General features: G+C 40.9%; 1 protein-coding gene across 1 annotated transcript in view; it reads right to left on the reverse strand.

The window, feature by feature from the left end:
* The window catches only part of DNAH9 (dynein axonemal heavy chain 9), a 127,364-nt gene that overhangs the window by 46,737 nt on the left and 57,788 nt on the right, over window positions 1-22,839 (reverse strand). Inside the window, exons 10-12 of the mRNA XM_061616530.1 lie at window positions 12,943-13,136; window positions 7,386-7,534; window positions 1,114-1,241 (exon numbers count right to left, since the gene is read on the reverse strand). Coding sequence (XP_061472514.1) covers window positions 1,114-1,241; window positions 7,386-7,534; window positions 12,943-13,136 — 471 coding nt within the window. The remainder of the gene's footprint in view (window positions 1-1,113; window positions 1,242-7,385; window positions 7,535-12,942; window positions 13,137-22,839) is intronic.

Below are 22,839 nucleotides of genomic sequence, written 5' to 3' on the forward strand. Positions count from 1 at the left end.
AATATTGTTAATCGGCAGGTCATTCTTGGAGTCATTGGGCTAAACAAAAGGATTTTTCTTTCTGTTTTCATCTTAGTTACTTAGCAATTTTTAATTCTGAGACATTTAAATTAATTGGCACATACAAGTGAGCAGTGGAAGCTTTAGGCCAGGAAGAGGTGCCAACTGTTCTTGGTGCAGTACAAGTGCAGAAATTGTTACTGAGAAAAGAATTCAAGATTTTGACCAAGTTTCTAAGAGCTCTGAAAATAGGTTTGCAAATATGTGGGCACTGCCTGTCAAAACCTGGGGGGGGGGCTGCTGATCAGGGTTCACAGTTTCCAGAGGCTGTGGCTTCAGTGCTGTATAGCTCATTGCTCTTCCTTATGACTAGCAGGAGCAGCAGCAATGAAAAATAAGTACAGATATACAAGTGTGGTCAGTTTACATACTCACATTGCCAAATTCAGGTTTTCTTGGTGCATAATGTAGAGTCATGCTGGCATACAATATACAGTATGTGAGTTGTGTCTTTATATTATCTTACAGAGTATACATAGCTGGACCCATTATTTTTTTATTTATTATGACTTGGAACACCTGAATTGACAACAGGCACCTCTTTCAACAGCGAAGCAATTTTTGTGCTAAGCATTCAAGACAGGGATGAGGCACCTGTGCGCCTCCATAAGTTGTTAAGACTCCAGCTCCCATCAGCCCCAGCCAGTGTGGCCAATGGTTGGTAATGATGGGAATTTGTGGCTCAACAACTTCTGGGGGACCATACATTCCCCAGCTTTAGGGGAATGCCCATCCCCCAAAAAGAGCAGTTTCACAGAACATGAAAAATAAACACTAAAATCCCTCTCAATCTGTGTTCAAGGAGTTCGCTGTGCAACAAAGACAGAGGTCACCAGACATAGTATTGTTGCCATTTCTATGGAAACTCCCGCCCAATTTGCTAATTGTAAAAGTGACTGATAGTATTTGGCCTTACTGAGAAGTGGCTTGTCATATTGCCAGCCTGCTCCCTCACTCAAAACCAATCATTTAGTCACTGCTGATGAAACCTGTTTCTGCAACAGGGGACTCAAAGGCAACTGTTATTTCCCTCAAAACAAAGAAAAAAGATACCTGCAAGATAACCCAATGTCCCTCCGCTGCAGCGAGGTCTAAGGCTTTCTCTGCCACTACCTCCTGGCCTTGTCCAAGCGAGACATTGTGGAAATTCCTGTTGTTAAATGTGTAGCCAAGTTTCTTCCCTGAAAGAGGAAAAGAAGCTTTTCAGGATAGTGAAGACACAACACGATACCCTGATCTCAAGGTGCTTTCAGATGGAGCTTTATTGCAGAATTGGTGCTGCTCCTGCACACAAGTTTTTTGCACCCATCTACATGCCATCATTATCAAACTGCCAGACCTTACTTTCCCCCCCTTTCTTTTACATTTAATCTGGATTTCATGTTACCATGGAAAATCCATTAAGTAAAAATAACTTGTTATATATCTGAAGTTACCGCTGATGTAGCAGCTATTTAGTACACTTTGGGGGTTGTCATGTGTGGTCACATTTCATGGGTGCTCTCTATTGCCACACCCCAACTTCTAATTGCTCCTCATCTGAACACAATGAACATGCCTGTTTCCACCGGACACTGCATGTTGAAGGCTTGTTGGTATTTCAACAACCTAGTTTGGAGATGCTATTCTCTCACGATCTCAGCATGGGGGGATTACTTGGAGACTGTAATCACATTACATTCACTGGGACTATTAAAATACATTTTTAATAAAGAGGTCTTGTGGAAGATGTCTTCATCAAAATTTTAGTATAGCTAAATATTAGTCTTGCACAAGACCTCTGTATCAAAACAATAGAAAAATGGAATTGGATGCTATATTCCCCCACCCCCAAAACCACAGAAGCCTTCATTGTGCCCATTGTGAAACATGCTAACTACGGGCTGCTCTTGCACACTTCCTGAGAAGTTAAAGGTGTGTGAAATAGAAAAATGCCTGGGTACATGCCCAGAACAGGAAGAAATAGTGGAGGGTGTAGAAGTAGCTATTGAGGGGAGGGGCCAGAACATACAACATGGAAAACATTCCATTAATGGCTACCCACGGATGTGGACAGGAAACAATGGTACAGATATGAAACTGTCCATGTGTGGATTTTCATGTGTCAATGGCACACACAGAAAAATCAGATTTTAATTACCTGTTTGCAATGCATCAACCCTGTCTGGAAGCACCCTCAAATTCCATTCAAAAAGAGTCACATCTATTAAAGCCCTCCCCAAGGAACCAGCATGACTGCATTATCTTATTTTTTTGCAAAATAACTAAAAGGTTTCCAGCTTCTCCAAAACCTCTTTTGTCAGTAACACAAGGCAAAAGGAGTACTGAGGACCTTAGCTCTAAGTGAATTATTCCCTTGCAAATCTATGTAAATGTACATGTTTTAACTGATAAGAAATATATCCTGCTGGCTAAAAGGCATGAAGCCATATGTCGCAGAATGGCAAATTCCCTTCGCCCCTTTATGAGCAATGTGCAGTAGAAAGGCATCCACAAGTCGTTTTTCACACCGGAAATTATGGCCAAACTCCATGTTTTGTTAGTAAGTACTATCTTTCTTCTAGCACACTTAGTACTGAGCATGCTTTTTCTTAACAAAAAATAGCTGCAGGTGGACCTGATCTAGATTGGCTCTACAGTGCACAGTTTTTAAAAAAAAATATTTCCCCCACCCATCGTGACATTGACCTGGAAAAAAAATCACATTACCACTCCAAAGCTACTATTCGCCCCTGAAGGTGTTGTGTGCTGCAAAACAGCACTTCAAGGCCAAATAGCAGCTGGGAGGTGTTAGTGGGGAGTTATCAGGAAAATGACATGGGAAGAATGGTTAACCCCCACCTCCCGTGCTATGGCCCTGTTCCAGATCCCCCTTCTCATCCCTGCTTTTTGTTAAGAAAAAATGTGCCCAGAAAGTTCAGTTTTCAGGCAATAAATGCCCAGTGTTTAGTTCACCTGTACTGAGTAAGAATTGCTTTCAGTTGACCAGACTGTCAAGCTTTAGTACACTGGTCAAGATAATCTTATTTCTTCTAGTGATCCATCAGTGATTAATATAGGTATTATGCTAGCAGGCTAGTAAAAATGGTTTGCGGGCTTATATATGTAAGGCCTGGTATTTGTGAAAGCATCCACAAATGAACTTGGATGGGTCTCTCTCTAAGTGATAGGAAATAGCATGGAAGCATTGCTCAGTAGGACCTCCTGTAATGAGCTATAGATAATGGAGACCTCTTCTGTCATCAGTGCAAGCAGCACATATGCCTGGGTGTGCTAATGTCAAGGAATTAATGTGGGATGTTGTTTCTATCTGATGCTCAGATATCAAGTTGGCATTTTGACTCAGTGGGTGTATGCAGTGCAAGTGCGTCCAAATTCTGTGCAGGGCAAGCAGGGCCCCATACAGAATATATAAGGGCTAGCAGTTTTTAAAACACCAAAGTCCTTTTCTGTTATCTTCATCTTAAGCAGCCTAATTCTGGGTGAGCTGATGAAATGGCAGAATCCCTTTAGCTATAAAAAGGTAGGGAAGGTGGCATTCTGCACAAGCTGAAAGAACATCACTCTGTGAACATACATTCTAGCCAACCACATATTTAGAGTTTGCTCCTCAAGCTATCATTAAGATTGGCAGGGAAGGAATAGCTGCACCCACACATACCACTGATACACATAGGCTGTGGCAGCCCAATCCTCCTGCATTAGGATCCTGAGACTGAAATGACAAAGAGCTAAATGTCTCTTTTGTAGTTGAATAATAAACCCTCCCATCAAAAGTAAACTTCAAAGTTGTAGATCTGCACTGTACCTGGGAAAAAATGGGAATAAGCCGTAGAGCATTTCCACACATAAAACAGATAACTGCGAGGATTTGTAATGCAAACCTATTTGTATGCTTAGCATTCAGATTTGCATGTGAATACCTATGGCAGAATTCTGGCACCACTACTGTAGTAATAATATATAATGGATTGCCTTCAAGTCGACCCCAACTTATGGCGACCCTATGAATAGGGTTTTCATGGTAAACGGTATTCAGAGGTGGTTTTACCATTGCCTTCCTCTGAGGCTGAGAGGCAGTGACTGGCCCAAGGTCACCCAGTGAGCTTCAAGGCTGTGTGGGGATTTGAACCCTGGTCTCCCAGGTCATAGTCCGACACCTTAACCACTTTGCCACTACTGTAGACACTACTGTAAACAGTAGAAACTGTTTTTCTTTTTTTCTTCTCCAAAGGCATTGAAGTTGAATAAACAGCAGAGATAAAAGGAAGGATTACAGTACTCATAGTTATAAATATAACACTGAAACTCTTTGTGTTCCGCGCACTCAAGGGTAGTTATACCACAAGGTCTGTAAAAGGATCACTTCTCTCAAGTCTCTACAGTGGGTTCTAACCTAGTAGGGAAAAAAAGTATAAAAACCTCCTCTCCCAACTCAGGAACTGAAAATAATCCTGCTTTATACTCGTTATAGAGACAGGCAAGAAAGTGAAGTAAGTTTTGTGTCTACCACTTAGAGGTTTTCTACAACCAAGCAGTATATAAATTTTGTTAAATAAATAAATATTTTAACAATGTGAGCACCTCTGCTTGAAATGAGCAAGCACAGCAAGCTCCTGCTTCCATTCAGTTCATATTCCACAACCCTTTAAATCACCTTATGCTGCAAACTGATCAAGAAGACATTTGGATCCATTTGTACATAGGATGATTTGAAGAACAATTTCACCATAAGTGCACTTGAGCTTGTCCAAGTGGCTACTAAAGCATCATCTGGACAATCTCATGTTTCTATTTATGTCTTTTCTTATGCTAGGACTGTGAATCCTTAAAGCAGGCTGCATTGGTACTCACACCGGGCTCAGCCAATGCTGTGGAAATGGAGCTTCAAACATCTTTTACAATAATGTGCCGCCCTGGGCTCCTGCTGGGAGGAAGGGTGGGATATAAATCAAATAATAAATAAATAAATAAATAAAATACTGTGGAAGCCTTATGCAAAGTAACTAGGCACAGCCAAATCCCTTACAAGTCAGGATCGCAAAAGGATTCCCTCTTGGGAGGCCAGAACACTGTCATCGTCATTTAAGCGGCTCTTAAAATACTTGGAAGAAACAAATCACCAGAACAGATGGCATACCAATAGAGTTGCTACAAGTTACTGAGACTGAATCTGTACAAATATTGATAAAACTTTGTCAAGAAATATGGAAAACTAAACAATGGCCCACAGACTGGAAGCGTTCAATATACATTCCCAATTCAAAAGAAAGGGGATCCCAGGGAATGCAGTAACTACTGAACTACTGCCTTAATATTCCATACAAGTAAAGGAATGCTCAAGATTCTACAAAAAAGGCTCTTACCATATATGGAGTGAGAAATGCCAGATGTCCAAGCTGGATTGAGAAAGGGAAGAGGTACCAGAGATCATATCGCAAACATACGTTGGATAATGGAACACAGCAAGGAATTTCAGAAGAAAATCACCCTGTGCTTTATAGATTACAGCAAAGCATTGGATTGTGTAGATCATAAAAAACTATGGAATGCTTTAAAAGAAATGGGGGTGCCACAGCATCTGATTGTCCTGATGTGCAACCTATACTCCGGACAAGAGGCTACTATAAGGACAGAATATCAAGAAACTGATTGGTTCCCCATCGGAAAGGATTTGAGACAGGGGTGCATTTTATCACCCTACTTGTTTAATCTATATGCAGAACATATCATACAGAAAGCGGGATTGGACCAAGATGAAGGAGGTGTGAAAACTGGAGGGAGAAATATCAATAATTTAAGATATGCAGACGATACCATACTACTAGCAGAAACCAGTAATGATTTGAAACGAATGCTGATGAAAGTTAAAGAGGAAAGCACAAAAGCAGAACTACAGCTGAATGTCAAAAAGACTAAAGTAATGACAACAGAAGATTTATGTAACTTTACAGTTGCCAATGAGGACATTGAACTTGTCAAGGATTAATATCTCAGCACAGTCATTGACCAAAATGGAGACAATCGTCAAGAAATCAGAAGGCGGCTAGGACTGGGGAGGGAAGCTATGAGAGAACTAGAAAAGGGCCTCAAATGCAAAGATGTATCACTGAACACTAAAGTCAGGATCATTCAGACCCTGGTATTCCCAAACTCTATGTATGGATGTGAAAGTTGGACAGTGAAAAAAGTGGATAAGAGAAAAATCAACTCATTTGAAATGTGGTGTTGGAGGAGAGCTTTGCACATACCATGGACTGCGAAAAAAACAAATAATTGGGTGTTAGAACAAATTAAACCAGAACTGTCACTAGAAGCTAAAATGACGAAACTGGGGTTATCATACTTTGGACACATCATGAGAAGACATGATTCACTAGAAGAGACAATAATGCTGGGGAAAACAGAAGGGAGTAGAAAAAGTGGAAGGCCAAACAAGAGATGGATTGATTCCATAAAGGAAGCCAGAGACCTGAACTTACAAGCTCTGAACAGGATGGTCCATGACAGATGCTCTTGGAGGTCGCTGATTCATAGGGTCACCATAAGTCATAATCGACTTGAAGGCACATAACAACAACGAATATCAATATTTTTTCCGAGCAACCCCCCCCACACACACATATCAGTAAAAGCAGCAGCTAGCAGATACAGAACACACTCAAACTGATGCCAGCCTGTAAAGTCGACGAAATGCTTTTTGAACAGGTACTGGTCAATGGATCCTAATCCCTAGCTGAGGAACAAAGAAGTTGGAAGGGCCAGTTTGAAAGAGCATCTGCTTTGCATGCAGAAGGTCTCAAGATCAATCCTTGGCATCTCCAGGTAGGGCTGCCAGTCAGTGTAGACAATAGTGAGCTAGATGGACCAATGGTCTGACTCAGTAAAAGGCAGCTTCCTGTGTTCCTATGGAAGCCCGACTGTGGTTTAGTACCTAGTGTCCGTCAGGTGGAGAAAGGACAAGTGCGGTAAATGTCAGCAAGGTGAAAAGATCTGGTGGGGGGAAACTGGCCTAACATGAGGCTTTACCTGCTGGCCTGGTCCATAACTAAGAAAGGGGGAGAAGACCTTTAGGAAAGGAAAAGGCAGGGGGAGATGAAACGAAGTGGAAATAAAAACCTCAGCTGCAGGCTCCTACAGAGTGCTGCTAAAACCCTGCTTCTGCTACAGACCATTCCTGCTATCAAAGGGAGGTGCCTTCCCAAGAGTAAAGACTGCCCTTCCATGGGAGCACGAGAGAAGGCATATTTCCTTCCCTGCTGGAGGTAGCACATTGTTATGGGTTTGGTTTAACGGATGTAATTAAACTGACACAATTTATTTACCATGCTTCTCTACATCCTTCAGGGGGTCAACTCCAGGTGAGAGGATAAAGAACATTGGGATTGCAGGTCCAGACTCCTCAAATGATGTTGCAAAATCCAGAGATCTTCCTGCCACATATTTACTGCCAAGCTTTTCTTCCACAAAATCTCTGTTGGAAGAGTTGATGAAGCCATTAATATTCAGCAAACACAACACATTTATAAAATTCAGTGTTCTGTTTAACTTACATCAGAATTCATCTATAGTACCCTTTATGGCCTGGGGATTAGTTATCTTGGACTAGAGGTTCTTGGATCTTTCCACCTCACCTCCTCAAGTCCCAGAATGGAGACAAAAATGTGTGGAGTTAAGTGGCAGCTTGTCAATACACAGCTAGCAGGCCACATTAGGTTGCTCTTGCTAAAATTTTAAGCCACTTTTCAACCAAGGTTCCCAGGGTAGTGTACAGAAATTACATTAAAATAATAAAATCTAAGCACAAATAATCTTCCACAAATTTCAACACATAGTCCCATAGCTAACAGAACAGGCTACCATCTCATCAGTCCCAAAAACCAGAAGGATCTTCAGTTGATGTAAAAAAGACATGAGAGAGGTGACAATTGTGATTCCAGTGGAAGAGAGTTCCACAACTGGATGCCATAACCGAGAAGGCCCAGGATTGTGTCACTGCAAAGTAGGCCACCCCTATAAATGGAACCACCAGTAGGGCCTCTCCTGCAGATCTCAAGGCATGGGTCACCATATAATAGGAGAGGTGCTCCTTCAAATACCTAGTTCCCATGCTGTGTAGGACTTTATACACTGGAGTCAGCAACTTGAATGGGGCCCAGTAGCAAATTGGCAGCTATTACAGTTCTTTTAGGATTGATATAATGTGATTCCATCTAGCTGTGCCAACCTGCAACCTGGCAGTTTTCTGCCCATCTTTAAGGGCACCTCAGTGTAGAGCACATTGTAATAACCTAAATGGGAGATTACCAGAGAACTTACTATTGCTGCTAGACTATCCTGGTTCAGGAAGGACCATAGCTCCTGAATCAGCCAGAACTGGGAATAAGCATTCCTTGCCATTGAGGTCACCTGGGTCTCAAGTGACAGTGATGACTCAAGGCGCATCCCTAGACTTCCAGAGTTCAGCTGGATAGCCTCTTCTGATTAATACAGAATGGAGAGATAGAGTTGGGTCTCATCTACATACCTATGACATTGCAATCCCCAACCCCAGGTGACTTTCCCCAGATGTTTCCTATAGAAGTTGTTTGGCATAGGGAAGCAGATGGGGCCCTGTAAGACCCTGCAACACAAGTGCCAAGGAGCCAAGCAGAAATCACCCAATGCTACTTTCTGGTGCTGGTCCTGCAAATAGGACCAGAACCATTGCAAAATAATGCCCCCAAATTCTTGCCTGCAGAACCACTCCAGAAGGATACCATGGTCAACAGTATTGAAGACTGCTGAGAGATCAAAGAGAATCAATAAGGCTGCACTCTCCCATCCCACTCCAAATATACATTATCAATCAGAGGTCACGCAATACCAAACTGAGGCCTGAAGCCAGATTGAAATGAGCATTTATTTTGCAGTGAGTGAAAGGGTTGAGATCCCCTCTGTGAAGAAATGTAATTGTCCCACCATTTTATCTTTTGTTCTTTGTTGTAAAATTTTTGGTTTTTGTTAAGAGGCTATTCATCACACAAATTCAGCCCAGGAATCTGATACTTCAATGGAAAATAAAACCTAAAGGCAAAAGGGCAGGTGGGAAAAACCAAATAAATAATGTGAAAAAGAAACTTAAACTGAACTCTACTGCACTTCCGACTGGTGAAGAACTTTGAAATGGAAATAATGTATATATGTAGAACTGCTAAATAGGGCTAAGAGAGTTATAGCACTGTTGGGAGAATGAACTTAAAGCAGATATAAGAGGCCAGAGGGCAACACTGGATCCAGACTCCAGAAGCTGAACTGCGAGGGGTGAAAACAGATTTATTGTTAAGTATTGGCTTGAGTAGGGAAACAGTCTAGACTAGGTTTAGCTGAATCCTATGTTATTTTAATTTTCTTGTACGAAAATTGTCCAAAGTGTTTTTAAAAATAAATTCTAAGAATATCTTTACAATAACATTTTAAATTGCTGCTTCCAAATATCTTTAGTAAAACCTAATTTTGTTTAGTTTAACATTGTCTGAAAAATTGATATTCACTGCATGCCTAAATGCCTTACCACACTACTCAGACCAGAGAATTAGCTGAGCCAGTAAGTTTCAGAGATTACAGGGCTGTTTAGTCGAAGCAGTCAGAGAACAAACCTTGGTTCCCGCTCATGGTTAATGAAGAGAGCGCTTACCCGGTTTGAACATCACACTAAGTCAAATCTTGGCTTAGCTCAGCATGGAAGCAAAAAAGGAATGGGGAGGAACAAAGGAGATGCAGGTTCCTCTCAGGGAACCTGCATGCTCACAGTCTCAGTAAACCAAGGTTTGGCTTAGTTTGTAATGTGAACCAAGCCAATAGCAATATTTGCTTGATGGCAGTAGTGAGGACCAAAGGAGGAGGGGCTGGGTTAGCTCAACTGTTCACCCCTCTTCCCTCTCACTGTCCAGGCTGTAGTCTATGCCATCATAACCTCCACTGGAAGTTTTCAAGGAAAGATGGCCTTGCTGGATCTTTAGGTATCAGATACTTTCTCTAAGAGCAAGAGGTTAGAGTAGATCATCCAGTTTCCAAACCTTGTAATTCCATGATACACAAGTGCATTTTAAAAAAACTTTGCAGGAATCATATAGCAGTAGGAGCTCAGGGACAATATCAAATGTCACTCAGCAGAAGACTAAGATGTTGAGCAACAAACAAGTCCTGATCGAGCAAAAAACGTTTTGTTTTTCTTGTAGTACTTGAAGTACTTTTACATGCCTGCCCGAAGTTCATATTTTTTCAGTCTGCTTCACTAAATAACTTATAAATACATTAACAACCATCAGCATCAGCTAAACTGTATTATTTTTTTCCTGTACAAGACAAGCAGACACAATTTACTAATTGAAATGGCAAAGAATTTCAATCTTCTGTTAAAGTGGTTTATTCTTAAAACCTGAGAGACAGGGTGGGGGCAGGTGTCTTGCTAGGATGCGCTAGAACACATGAGGCTGATATGAAGGAGCTGTTGTTCTCCTTGGATAGACAGCGTTTTCTCTCTCCCCAGTCCCAATGCCTCTTTCAGAATTGTTTCTATACAAACATATTTTCTAATGAAAAGATTAAAACAAACCCTTAAGAGAATGCCAGAACTGCAAGGGGTTTTGTTCTTGTAACAGGCGAGGAGAGGGAAATAAATGATAAAAGCAACACAATATTATGAATGTTAAAAATTGCTCCCCCTCCTTTTGTCCAGAGGAAGGCTCACATTGTATTAAGTGTCCCAAATACAGCTTTAAAAGATGATAAAATATAATTAATTAAAACACAACAATAGAAGTCAAAATGATAAAATACTACATCAAAGTAGTTGCAGCTGTGGTTTAACTGAAGGACTGATGAGGATTCATGTTTAACAAAAACTTTTTTTAAATGGGAGGGAGGGTTTATAATGAAATATCCTCTGATATCAGATACCCTCCGATCACTCGGTGATCATTGCTATCAAATTATCTCAATCTGATTCTGTATAAAACTGACCAGCTTCTTACCATGCAGATACTCTGTATGAAGTGAAAAGATTTGATGCAAAATAGGAAATTGTGGTGGTAGAATAGCATAGAATGTATTTGGATGATCATATCTTGGCTTAATAAGCAAAAGTATGAACAAGTCTTTTGGCCCACCTGCAGACATTTTGCTCTTCCCTTCACAGTGATAGCAAAAAAACTAGCAAATCTTCCGTTAACTTATGATTTTCCTGTTTTGACTGAAAATGGCTTAATATCCTGGCTGGTTTTAAAGCTGATAATCAGAGGTGGGGAATGTTCAGCCTGCAGGTTCTAATTATGCCCACAAGGTTGTTACCATTAAACTACACCTACCTGTTCAACGCCTGACATAAGGCAGGTAAAGACAAAGCTGGGATTGGCTGCATCAGGAACCCCCAGTGCAACCAATGGGGCTGCTCCCAGCACCAATAACCTGATGGGCACTGAGAGTGTACCTTCAAAGGTGCGCTGTCAGTGGCAATCAACTGTAAAGTCAAACTTCAAATGGGCTCCCTTTCAGTGCCCATCAGCTGGTCAGTGCTGGAGTTCAAAGGAGTTTTTAGCATGCATCAGCTGAGAGAAGCTTCTTTGAAGGTGATTTGTCAGCTGATTGGCGCTGACAGCACACCTTCAAAGGAGCTCACTCTCAGCAACAATGAGTGCTGAGAGAGTGCTCCTTTGAAGTCATCACCTGATGTTACAACAATATCAAGTGATTGACAGGTGGGCACCTGTCCTCCTCACAAGAGGTATGGGAGGAGGTACGGATCTGACTCACTAACTAGATCCGGTTGCCCACCTCTGATGTTATCTCTTGTTTTCCGGTCTGGATGAAATGGGATAATCTAAGTAATGGAAGACTTCTTGGTTTATTTGATCCCAAAGGGAGGATCAGAGGGGGAGCTCTGCATGTGCCACAAAGGCTTGTTTCTGTTTCTACTTATTAAGTTGAGATATGATCTTCAAACTCGCTCTTAAGCCAGTGAGTACTGAACTCTCCTTTCAAAGAGAAATAAGGCAACTACCGCTACCTAATACAGTTATGATAAAAGTTGTGGGAAAGAAACATCCTGACTAGGACAAATCAGGTTCTAATTGTGCTAAGCACCTATCAAAAACTTGGAGTGGCTAACAATGTTTGATGGAAAATTTGTTTTCTGAGCAAACATCTATCCCTGAGGATAATTTTACTAGCTTGATAAATGTATGCAGGCTTGGTTTTGAGTAATTCCTCCACTGCACCCCAATGATGAAATTATATCTGGTTTTAGGCTTCAAAATGAAAATGATTTAATCTTACATTTAAGTGTCAGTTTGAAATCATGTTTTATTTGGCATCATGTTAAATAATTTTCTTAAGACTGACTTTCACAATTATTTATTTAATTGAAAATTTTGGGGTGATTTGAGACTTCACTACAATTTACAATATAAAGAGGCCATCTGGGTATTCAGGTTTGGACACACATAGTTCCAACTTATAGACAGATATCCATCAGGTAATGCCTGGATGTTGGGCAGAAGATTTATTTTTGGGTGGCTGAAGGGAGGCAGGCTGAAACACCAAGACAGATTGTGCATTAGCAGCAGCCTGTAGATGGCAATTAATGTTGAATGTGGTTGAGGTTAAATGGACATCACTGATTGAGTCTGTTCTGATTAAGCGAAGAATAGCAAGAAGAGAAGGAAATTGTACTGTAGAATTAAGAGGGATACACTCTCAGCCAGGAATAAGACATTTAATAAGAACAAGGCATTTAATATTGCTTGTTCTATGATGTATTTTCATTTCTTGGACACACAGTTCAAAAGCTGAGTTTTCACATTACTGGACAAGGTTTGGTTCAGCCACATGAACAGCAATTACCTGACAGCATATGTCATGCGGTCAGGACGGATGGCTCTCATCATACACAGTTGCTGCAAAGCTGACTTATTCTTCCACTCCTGGGGAAACCTCTCCTTTTCAGGGCACTCGGACTCCACAAACTTTTTCCAGCGTTTGGCAGAACCCTCAATGTCCCGATCCAAGTTGCGAAATTGTTCCATGGATGACAGAGCCTGGAAGGAGAGGAGTGGCCATTATTTAGAATTAGGAACCCCACATGGGTAGCAGTACTGAGTAGCACTTTCTGGAGCCACTAGCTGCTGAAAATTCAAGAGTTAGGAGTCCTTTCAAGCCCACCACTATATTTAAATACCCAATTTATTTTATATATATTTTTTTAAAAAAACCAAAGGGTATCTTACTGTATCTGTTTCTTTTTGGGGAAAGAAGTACTACAGATCTCTGACTTTCTAAAAAAAAACCCAGAATTTTAGAAAACCTCCTTGCAAACTTCTCAAGAAACCCAACTGACCTCTTTGCTTAGGTTTATATGCACACCCCATCTCTGTGGGTTCTCCTTAAGCTTGAAACTGCCAGACCCCAGCCTAATATTTGTTCTTTCCTTGCACTCCTCTTCTGTTACATGATGGCTTAGAATAACTAATAAACACACAATAAAGACAGTAAAAAGTATCACTAAAAACAATCACAGCAGACTAAAAAATACATCAGACATTAAAAGCCAGAGAAAATTTGAAGGGTTTTGGCTCCCACCTGAGATACATTAGCACGTGAACCAGGTGTGCCTCCTGGAGGGAGAATTCCTCCACCTGAAAAGGGCCATACCTGTGTTCCCATAGCCTTCTGCCTAATTTAAGATGGGTGGGTGAGGAGATGGGGCACGGAGCAGAAACAATACAACAAAAAATAACACACACACATACACACATGATAAAGGCAGAGCCGATCCTTAGGTGAAGCAAACACAATACAGTAAACAGCCCTATGTGCCCCCATCCAACCCTCTTCAAGCTGAAGAAGCAGATTTTGGAACAGAGTGGGCATGTGTCCTACTTTATACTGTACAATACCCGATTTGAATGAATGTTTGGGGTAAAGTCCTGTCTGGCTCATATTGAGCCCTGTGGCCCACGAGAAAGCCAGCTGCCGCCACCACCAGCCTGCCCTCTGGTCTGGGCTATGGGCTAAGCAAAAGTATGGGAAGGAAAGTGAGTGGCAGCTCCAGCACCTCTTCCTTTGTTTCAGAGTCAGAGCAAACCCTGCTTCAGGGACTGCCCCCTCTTCCTAAAAAAAAAACCCCACTCCTTGCACGCACGCAAGTGATCAAGTAGGAAGAACAGTTTGTTGTGCATCACAGATTTTTGAGAGGATACCAACTGAGGCGCTTCATGGGTGCGATGGGAAGTACTGGAGAGCGCAGCTTGGTGACCCCTACTTATACAAGCACCAGGTAGCAAATGTTTGTGTTCTAGAATATGAACATAAGTTGGTCTCCAAGGAGCCCCACATCCTTCCATTTGTGCTAGCTTTGGATCACTGTATTCTGGATAAAATGTACCTGGAGAAAGAACCGTTGATCAGGAGCGATAATCAGTACTATTCAGGGGTTAATAAGTTGCAATTTGTCTCTATATTCATAACTATATTCCTCATATAGTGAGGAAGATTCATAATGAAAAATCTAATCCTATCCCTCTCCAGTCTTCTTGCAGCTCTTCCAAGTTGCCCGACAGCTAGGAAAGGACAGCACATATTGGCATGGCATGCTAACACAATATTATCAGGCTAGAATATAATGGTGGATAACTATTTCATTTGGGGGAAAAGCTGTTAACTCAAAAGGATTGGTATAAACAATGAATTATTTGCCATCTTCTTCCAGACTACATTTTGTTTTATATTATTCATTTGCTGGAGCTGGCTTTTTGTTTGTCTGCATTAACTGAATTATTCAACTCATGAGCACAAGTCTAATGAAGGTAAAAATAAAGCCACGATGGGTATGTAAAGATCTACATTTTAAATACCCTTACTACTATTAGAACATTTGACAAGCTCACTAAGCCTGCCCCTGCCAATCATACTCATTTATCTTTCAACCATGTGTTTACACTCAGCTAAACTATCTACATTGTAATTAATTTATATGATACTTTGAAGACATGCTCAAGCCCCCTTTCTAGACTATCTGCCCTGTCAACCAGCCATTGGCAAGTTTTAGCAGCAATGCCTCTAAATCTGCAACAGTAATTCAAAAAAGCTCTTAGTGAATTCTGGAGTCTCATAAGGAATCCTATCTCAAGAAAACCAGCCATCTCTGAAGACATTGATTGTAGGAGGGGGGGGGAAAGGTATTTAGAAAAAATCCCATTTTTCTTCACTGAAACCAGTTGTTCCAAGGTAATCAAGGGATAGTTGAGCTCCTGATTGAAATACCAGTCTTCCTACTTGTCCCGTCTTTGCATGCTGCCAATAAATATGTGCCTTGTTACATACCTAGGATGAAGTTACAATCACTGATGATCCATAGCTAAATAAGTAAAGCCAGGAATACATTCCACATCTTTTCATTTCATTTACATTTAGGTTCCTCCATTTAATAGCTGCACCAAGTATAATTATGAGCAATTTGTGCAGTAACTGTTTATAATATAAACACAAAAAGGGGACACATACCAAAAATAAGTACACCTACACTGGCCTTTAAAGTGCCAGTGGTTTGGTCACTCCTTAAAAAACCCACCCTGGATCTAATTATATTTGGCAACTACGGCTCAATTACTAAGACCACTTTTTTGAGGGGGGGAAGGTAGCTGAGAGGGTAGTGGCAATGAGCTGCAGGCATTCTTGGATGATACCAATAATCTTGACCCATTCTGATCTGGGTTCAGACCTGATTTTGGGTCTTGGCCACTCTGATGGATGACCTTCATCAAGAAAGGGGAAAAGGGAGTACAACTTACTCAGTCTCTCAGCGGCTTTTAATACCATCAATCACGTCATTATCCTGGATCAGCCCTGCCAGATGGGAGTTGGAGACACTGTACTGCAGTGGTTCTACTCCTGTCTCAAGAGCCAGTTTCAGAGGGTGGCATTAGATGACTGTTTGTTGCCCCCTCTAGTAAGTGTACTGTGGGGTGCCACAGGATACCATCTTGTCCCCGATCTGTTTAACATCTACATGTAGGCATTAAGGGATTTGGAACAAGGTATCAGCAGTATGCTGATGAGACCCAGCTCTATTTCTCTTTAACATCTGAATCAGGTGAGGCCATGCAAGTTTTAAACCAGAGCTTGAATATAGTGGTGGGCTAGAAAAGGGCCAATAAACGGAAGGTGAATCTTGCAAAGATGGAGGTCATGTGGGTGAGTGGTTCCTGACTCCAGGAGATAGGTCAGTTGCCTGTTCTGGATGGGCATGTACCATGGATTAGGTACATAGCTTGGGGGTGCTCTTGGATCCATATTTGTCACTGGAGACCCAAGTGGCCTCAGTGTTTCAGAGTGCCTTCTATCATCTTTGGCTGGTACATATCTATACCACCTACAATCCTATACAGCTTGGGACCAGGATACTTGAAAGATTGTCTTTCCCCTTTATATAGCTAGTTGGTCACTGTGCTCTGCAAGTGAGGATGTCCTGTAGTACCATCTTATCAGGAGGTCCATTCTGCACAACATAGGAAGTGATCTTTAGTGTTGTGGCATATTTAAGGAGTTGGAATTAACTCCTTAGATATTAGACAGGCACCATCTCTGTTGTTTTTTCAGCACTTACTGAAGACATTCCCCTTTCAACAAGCGTTTTAAGTAGAGACCTTATCCCAAGCTACATCTGTGTGGGAAATGTTTTTGAGAATTTTTAAATATGTTTTGTTTTAAAGATGTTTTTAGTGTTTTATTACTTGTTTGTCACCCTGGGCTCCTTTTGAGAGTTAGGATGGGATATTTATTTATTTATTGTATTTATATACCACCCCATAGCCGAAGCTCTCTGGGTGGTTTACAATAACTAAAAACATTAAAAACAAACATACAAATTTAAAAACACATATTTTAAAAACAATTTAAAACACAATTTAAAAAAATTTAAAACACATGCTAAAATGCCTGGGAGAAGAGGAAAATCTTGATCTGGTGCCGAAAAGATAACAGTGTTGGCACCAGGCGCACCTCATCAGGGAGACCATTCCATAATTTGGGGGCCAACACTGAGAAGGCCCTCTCCCTTGTTGCCAAACTCCCACCTTCCCTCGGAGGAGGGCCTTGGATGTTAAGTGTAGTGTATGGGTGGGTTTGTATCGGGAGAGGTGTTCCATCAGGTATTGTGGTCCCAAGCTGTGTAAGGCTTTATAGGTTAAAACCAGCACCTTGAATCGAGCTCAGAAACATACAGGCGGCCAATGCAAGTGGGCCAGAACCGGTTTTATATGTTCAGACCGTCTGGTTCCTGTTACCAATCTGGCCGCTGCATTTTGCACAAGCTGCAGTTTCCGAACTGTCTTCAAAGGCAGCCCCACGTAGAGTGCATTGCAGTAATCTAACCTGGAGGTTACCAGAGCATGGACAACTGAAGCCAGGTTATCCCTGTCCAGATAGGGGCGTAACTGGGCCACCAACCAAAGTTGGTAGAAAGCACTCTGTGCCACCGAGGCTACCTGAGCCTCAAGTGACAGAGATGGTTCTAGGAGAACCACCAAGCTACAAACCTGCTCCTTAAGGGGGAGTGCAACCCCATCCCATCCAGGACAGGTTGGACATCCACCATCCGGTCCGGTCAGAAGAACCACCCACTAGCAGCATCTTAAATTTAAGAGAGAGAGAGAGAGAGAGAGAGAGAGAGAGAGAGAGACAGAGACAGAGACAGAGACAGAGAGAGACAGACAGAAAGCTGTTCTTAGGGATAGCTTGGCAATGGTGATTCAAGCATAGGTAACCTTGAGGTTGATTACTGCACCATGCTGTATGTGGGGCTGCCCTTAAGGTTTGCTACTGGGCTGGTGTAGAAAGCCCAAACAGCTTGGATCTGTTTACTTGAGTGACTACCTTTTCCCTATAATCCTGCTTGAAGTAATAGGTCATCAAGTGAGACCCTCTTGTTGGTGCCACACACGCCAGGAAATTTTTTTAATGTTACCCAGGGCAGAGTTTTAGTGTAGTGGCACCCACACTTTGAAATACACACCCCTTAAAAATTAGGATGGCACCAACAATTTGTTCTTTTAGGTACCCCGTGAAGACATTTTTGAATCCAACCACATTTTTTCAAAGTAGCATTGTTGGATATTGTTCCTGTTGGTTTTATAGGTGGATTTGATGTATTCTTACTTTTTAACTTTTGCATCTTTTTTTTTTGGTACACTGTCACAATATTTTCAAATGGTGGTTAGTTTAAAAACAAGCAGGAAAAGCTGTTAAGTGAAGTAGGTCTCAGGAAAAGCTTCCTATCAGCACTGGATTAAAGTGCCTAATCAGCATTTGTTGAATAGTATACTGGAACCCTACTCCTCCCTTAACCATGTCACTCGTTTTCCTACATCTAATCATGATTTACACATATCTGTGTCTGTGAATTGCTTTTTAATATGTTTTTAAACTTTTTTTAAAAAAAACATGTTTTTAAACTTTTTTTAAAGATGTCTTGAAAGCTTTAAAAAAATGTTTTTAAAGATGTTTTGTTTTAATGTATTTTAAAGTCTGTTTTTATGATGTTTTAAAGTGTTTTTAGTGCTTTTGTTTGCCGCCCTGGGCTCCTCCTGGGAGGAAGGGCAGAATATAAATAAAATAGTAAATTAATTAATTAATTAATTAATTAATTAATTAATTAATTAATTAATTAATTAATGTCTGAATGATGTGGTTATCATTGCAAATGGCTTTGCTATGGCAGGGGCTGTGTGGGATTCACTGAAATTGCTATACTTTGTTCACTTGCTTTTTATGGGGCATCTACAGGACACCGAACAAAATGTCCCCTTCATGTTGATTTATTCATTTATTTATTATTTGATTTATATCCCACCCTTTCTCCCAGCAGGAGCCCAGGACGGCAAACAAGAGCGCTAAAAACACATTAAATCATCATAAAAACAGACCTTAGACCACACCCTGGATCCACTCGGTCAAACCCCCTCAGCAAACTTTAATTTTTTCCCCCACAGTGGATGAACATATGTATAGCATAAAACAAAAGAAAAAAGATATCAAACATCATTTTCAATACATTGGAAGAGAGATGTAATAAACTTATGGATGTACCATTTAAAAAACAGTTCCATATTTGTAAATTAATTTAACAAAAATAAAATTACCAAGAAGTGAACCATATAGATCTAGCTGTAGATGACAATCATGTAGACCATATTTATTTGCATATTCAATGAATAACCACCATGTAGCAATATGTAAATCAGATTTAGTGTTCTCTTGTAAAAAGTGTAAATTATGGGTAATTTTGTCTAGTAAGGCCAAATTCCATATATTTCTGTACCATGTCATTTTTTCCAAATTTTCTAATGTTTTCCAATTTTGTACCACCATTTGGCAAGCTGCCAATAATAGTTTAGAGATCAATAATTTAGATTTCAATTTAGCATTTTCTCCTCTAAACACTAATAAAATAATTCCAGAGTGAATATAATATTCTCTTTTATAATATTTATAAGTTCTTTATGCACCACTTTCCAAAATGGGGCAATTTTAAGACATGTCCACCAGGAATGAAAATATGTACCTTTATTAGAACAACCACGCAAACAAAGTGGGCTCATATTAGAAGATATATATGACAAACGGGTTGGAGTTAAATACCATCTATGTAGTATTTTAAGATTAATTTCTTTATGGGTGGCGGATATAGATTTATTATATTTAGATGAAAAAAAAATTTTCCATTCCATATTATTTAATTCAAAACTTAAATCCTGTTCCCATTGAGATTTAAAGCCCTGTAAGTTGTCCCATTTGTAAATCTAATAATATTTTATAAAACGTTGACATGATACTTTCCCCTCTAAACCCCAATAATAACATTGAGTGTTCAAATCCAGTAAGTGGGCGAGTGGCGTACCTTTTGATTTCAAGGTCTTTAAGAATATGAGTCAGTTGAAGTTTATGAAGCCATCCCAATTTTAAGTTTGGAATGTTTGCTCTGAGTTGGTCCAATGTAATTGGACAATCCTGTATGAAAAAAATCTTTAAACCTGAAGTAACCATACTGTTCCCATTTTGCAATGCATTTCTTAAGCGTCTCATCTTTAATACTAAGATAGGATTGCAATGGAGTTAATGGAGAGTATATTGAGATTTTTGATTGCTCTCAGCAAACTTTAATAAGCCAAGAAAGGCAAGGGTCGAGAGGACATGTTGCTGGCCGCATCATCGCAAGAACCTTGTCTACGTCATCAGGCCGCATCAACTGAAAACATTCCCAAGAAGTTGCAGCAGACGTTGCACTGGACACCTCACTGGGGACTACAGTAGATGTGGATGGGGCATCAAGACTGCTACGAAGGCGAACAACTTTACCCTCAAAGTGCCTTGCAAACAATTCACAGTGGGCCTCCAAAGGGTCTAAAACTCCATTTCCTGGAGCTGATGTCCCTGTCCAGTTTTCTTCCTCCCCCGAACTCAGAAAATCTGACTGTTTGTTTTAACTCAATGGAACAGCTGTGCAATTTCCTTAGGTGTAGATGGCTTATCTATTTGGGTCAGTTATAGCCTGTATAGGTTGTTCTAGCCATTTTCTCGTATATTGTCAGTCTCTTCTCTCTAGGAATCAACTATCACTTTAACCCTTGCCTTTATATCAGTTTTTTTCTCCCCACACCCTCCCAATTTTGGCAGAGGGGGATTGTAACTGAGAGTGCAGCGAGGCAGAGGGAGTATTTAAACCCTTTCGTCACACACCACTTTCGGTGGAGAAAAGGGGACTGTGTACATGATACGGGGGTTTAGAAGTCTGGAAGCAAAGTTGCTATTCCACTTCTAGCTTAAAACATTTTTCATTGGCGATCACATGTGGCCGAGTAAGATTGTCGTCCAGGATAAGGTCTTTAACAATGGGTCCGTAAATGACTGTGGAGACCAATTCTGGATCCACACAGCCTCCCACGGTGAGGACATAGGTTTCCAGATGGAAGATGGTTGTGATGAGGATTTGTTTGACGTGCCTTCTACTTAGCTCATTTGTCCCGTTCACCCTGTATTCGTGCTTCTTCAAAGTCCACACCACCTTTGATAATAGCCGACCTCCATTTGGGACGTTCATGGGCCAAGACTTCCCAGTTGTCGATGTTCATGTTACATTTTTTTAGATTCGCTTTAAGAACATCTTTAAACCTCTTTTGCTGTCCACTGACGTTCCATTTTCCATCCTTAAGTTGGGAGTAAAGTAGCTGCTTTGGAAGACGGTGATTAGGCCTTCGAACGACATGGCCAGTCCAGCGAAGTTGATGATGAAGGATCATTGTTTCAACACTGGTAGTCTTTGCTTCTTCCAAAACACTAACATTAGTCCATCTGTCTTTCCAAGTAATTTGCAGAATTTTCCGGAGGCAGCGTTGGTGGAATCTTTCAAGAAGTTGGGAGTGGCGTTTATAAATGGCCCATGTTTCACAGGCATGCAGTAAGGTCGGTAGTACAATGGCTTTGTAAATAAGCATTTTGGTCTCCCTGCGAATATTCCGATCCTCGAACACTCTACGCTTCATTCGGGAGAATGCGGCACTCGCAGAGCTCAGACAATGTTGAATTTCAGCATCGATGTCAGCTTTTACAGAGAGATGGCTGCTGAGATAGGAGAAGTGATAAATGTTCTCCAACGTCACACCATTAAGCTGGATTGATGGTGCTACAGAGGGACTAGTTCACACCTGTTGATGAAGCACTTTGGTTTTTTTTAATATTAAGTGAGAGCCCAAGCTTTCCATATGCATTTGCAAAGACATTTAGGATAGTTTGAAGATATTTCTCTGAATGTGCAGAGACTACATTATCATTGGCATATTGAAGTTCTATGACAGAGGTTGACATTACCTTACTTTTTGCTTTCAGCCTACTGAGATTAAAAAGCTTTCCATCTGTTCGATACATGATTTCCACACCAGTAGGAAGTTTCCCCTCAATAAGGTGCAGAATCATAGCAATGAAGATAGCAAATAAGGTAGGAGCAATGACTCATCCCTGTGTTACGCCTGATCCGACTCTGAATGGATCGCTCTGAAAGCCATTGTTGTCCAAAATTATTGCTGTCATGTTGTTATGAAGGAGTCGCAAAATATTCACAAATGTATCAGGGCATCCAGTTTTCAGAAGGGTGGTTCAGAGAGCGGTTTGATTCACAAAGGCCTTAGTCAGATCAATAAACGCCATATGTAAAGGTCAATTCTGCTCCCGCCATTTTCCTTGAAGCTGTCGTGCGGTGAAGATCATGTCCACTGTCCCCCTGGAAGGGTGGAAACCATTTTGAGATTTGGGGAGGACATCGTCTGAGATCGGCAGGGGGCGATTTGCGAGGATCCTTGCAAGGATTTTACCTGCGGTAGCCAGAAGACAAATACCTCAATAGTTCCCGCAATCTGTTCTATCACCCTTCTTTAAAAGGGTGATAATTATGGCGTCCCTAAAGTCTTCCGGGATCTCCTTCCTCTTCCAGATTTTTTCAATGAGCTTATGAAGTTGTTGTGTAAATTCAGGCCTACCTTCTTTAAAGACTTCAGCAGGAATCCCATCAGGTCCACTAGCTTTGTTGTTCTTCATTTGATTGATGGCTTTACTGACTTCATCCAAATTAGGGGATACTACAAGTTCGTCTCTAGTTTGTTGTTGTGGAATTTGCGAGAAGACCTCATCAGCCACGATAGAGTTACAATTAAGGAGGTTGTGGTAATGCTCTTTCCAGCGCAGTGCAATAGA

Source organism: Rhineura floridana, chromosome 3 (genome assembly GCF_030035675.1).
Source record: "Rhineura floridana isolate rRhiFlo1 chromosome 3, rRhiFlo1.hap2, whole genome shotgun sequence".
NCBI classification, from domain to species: domain Eukaryota; kingdom Metazoa; phylum Chordata; class Lepidosauria; order Squamata; family Rhineuridae; genus Rhineura; species Rhineura floridana.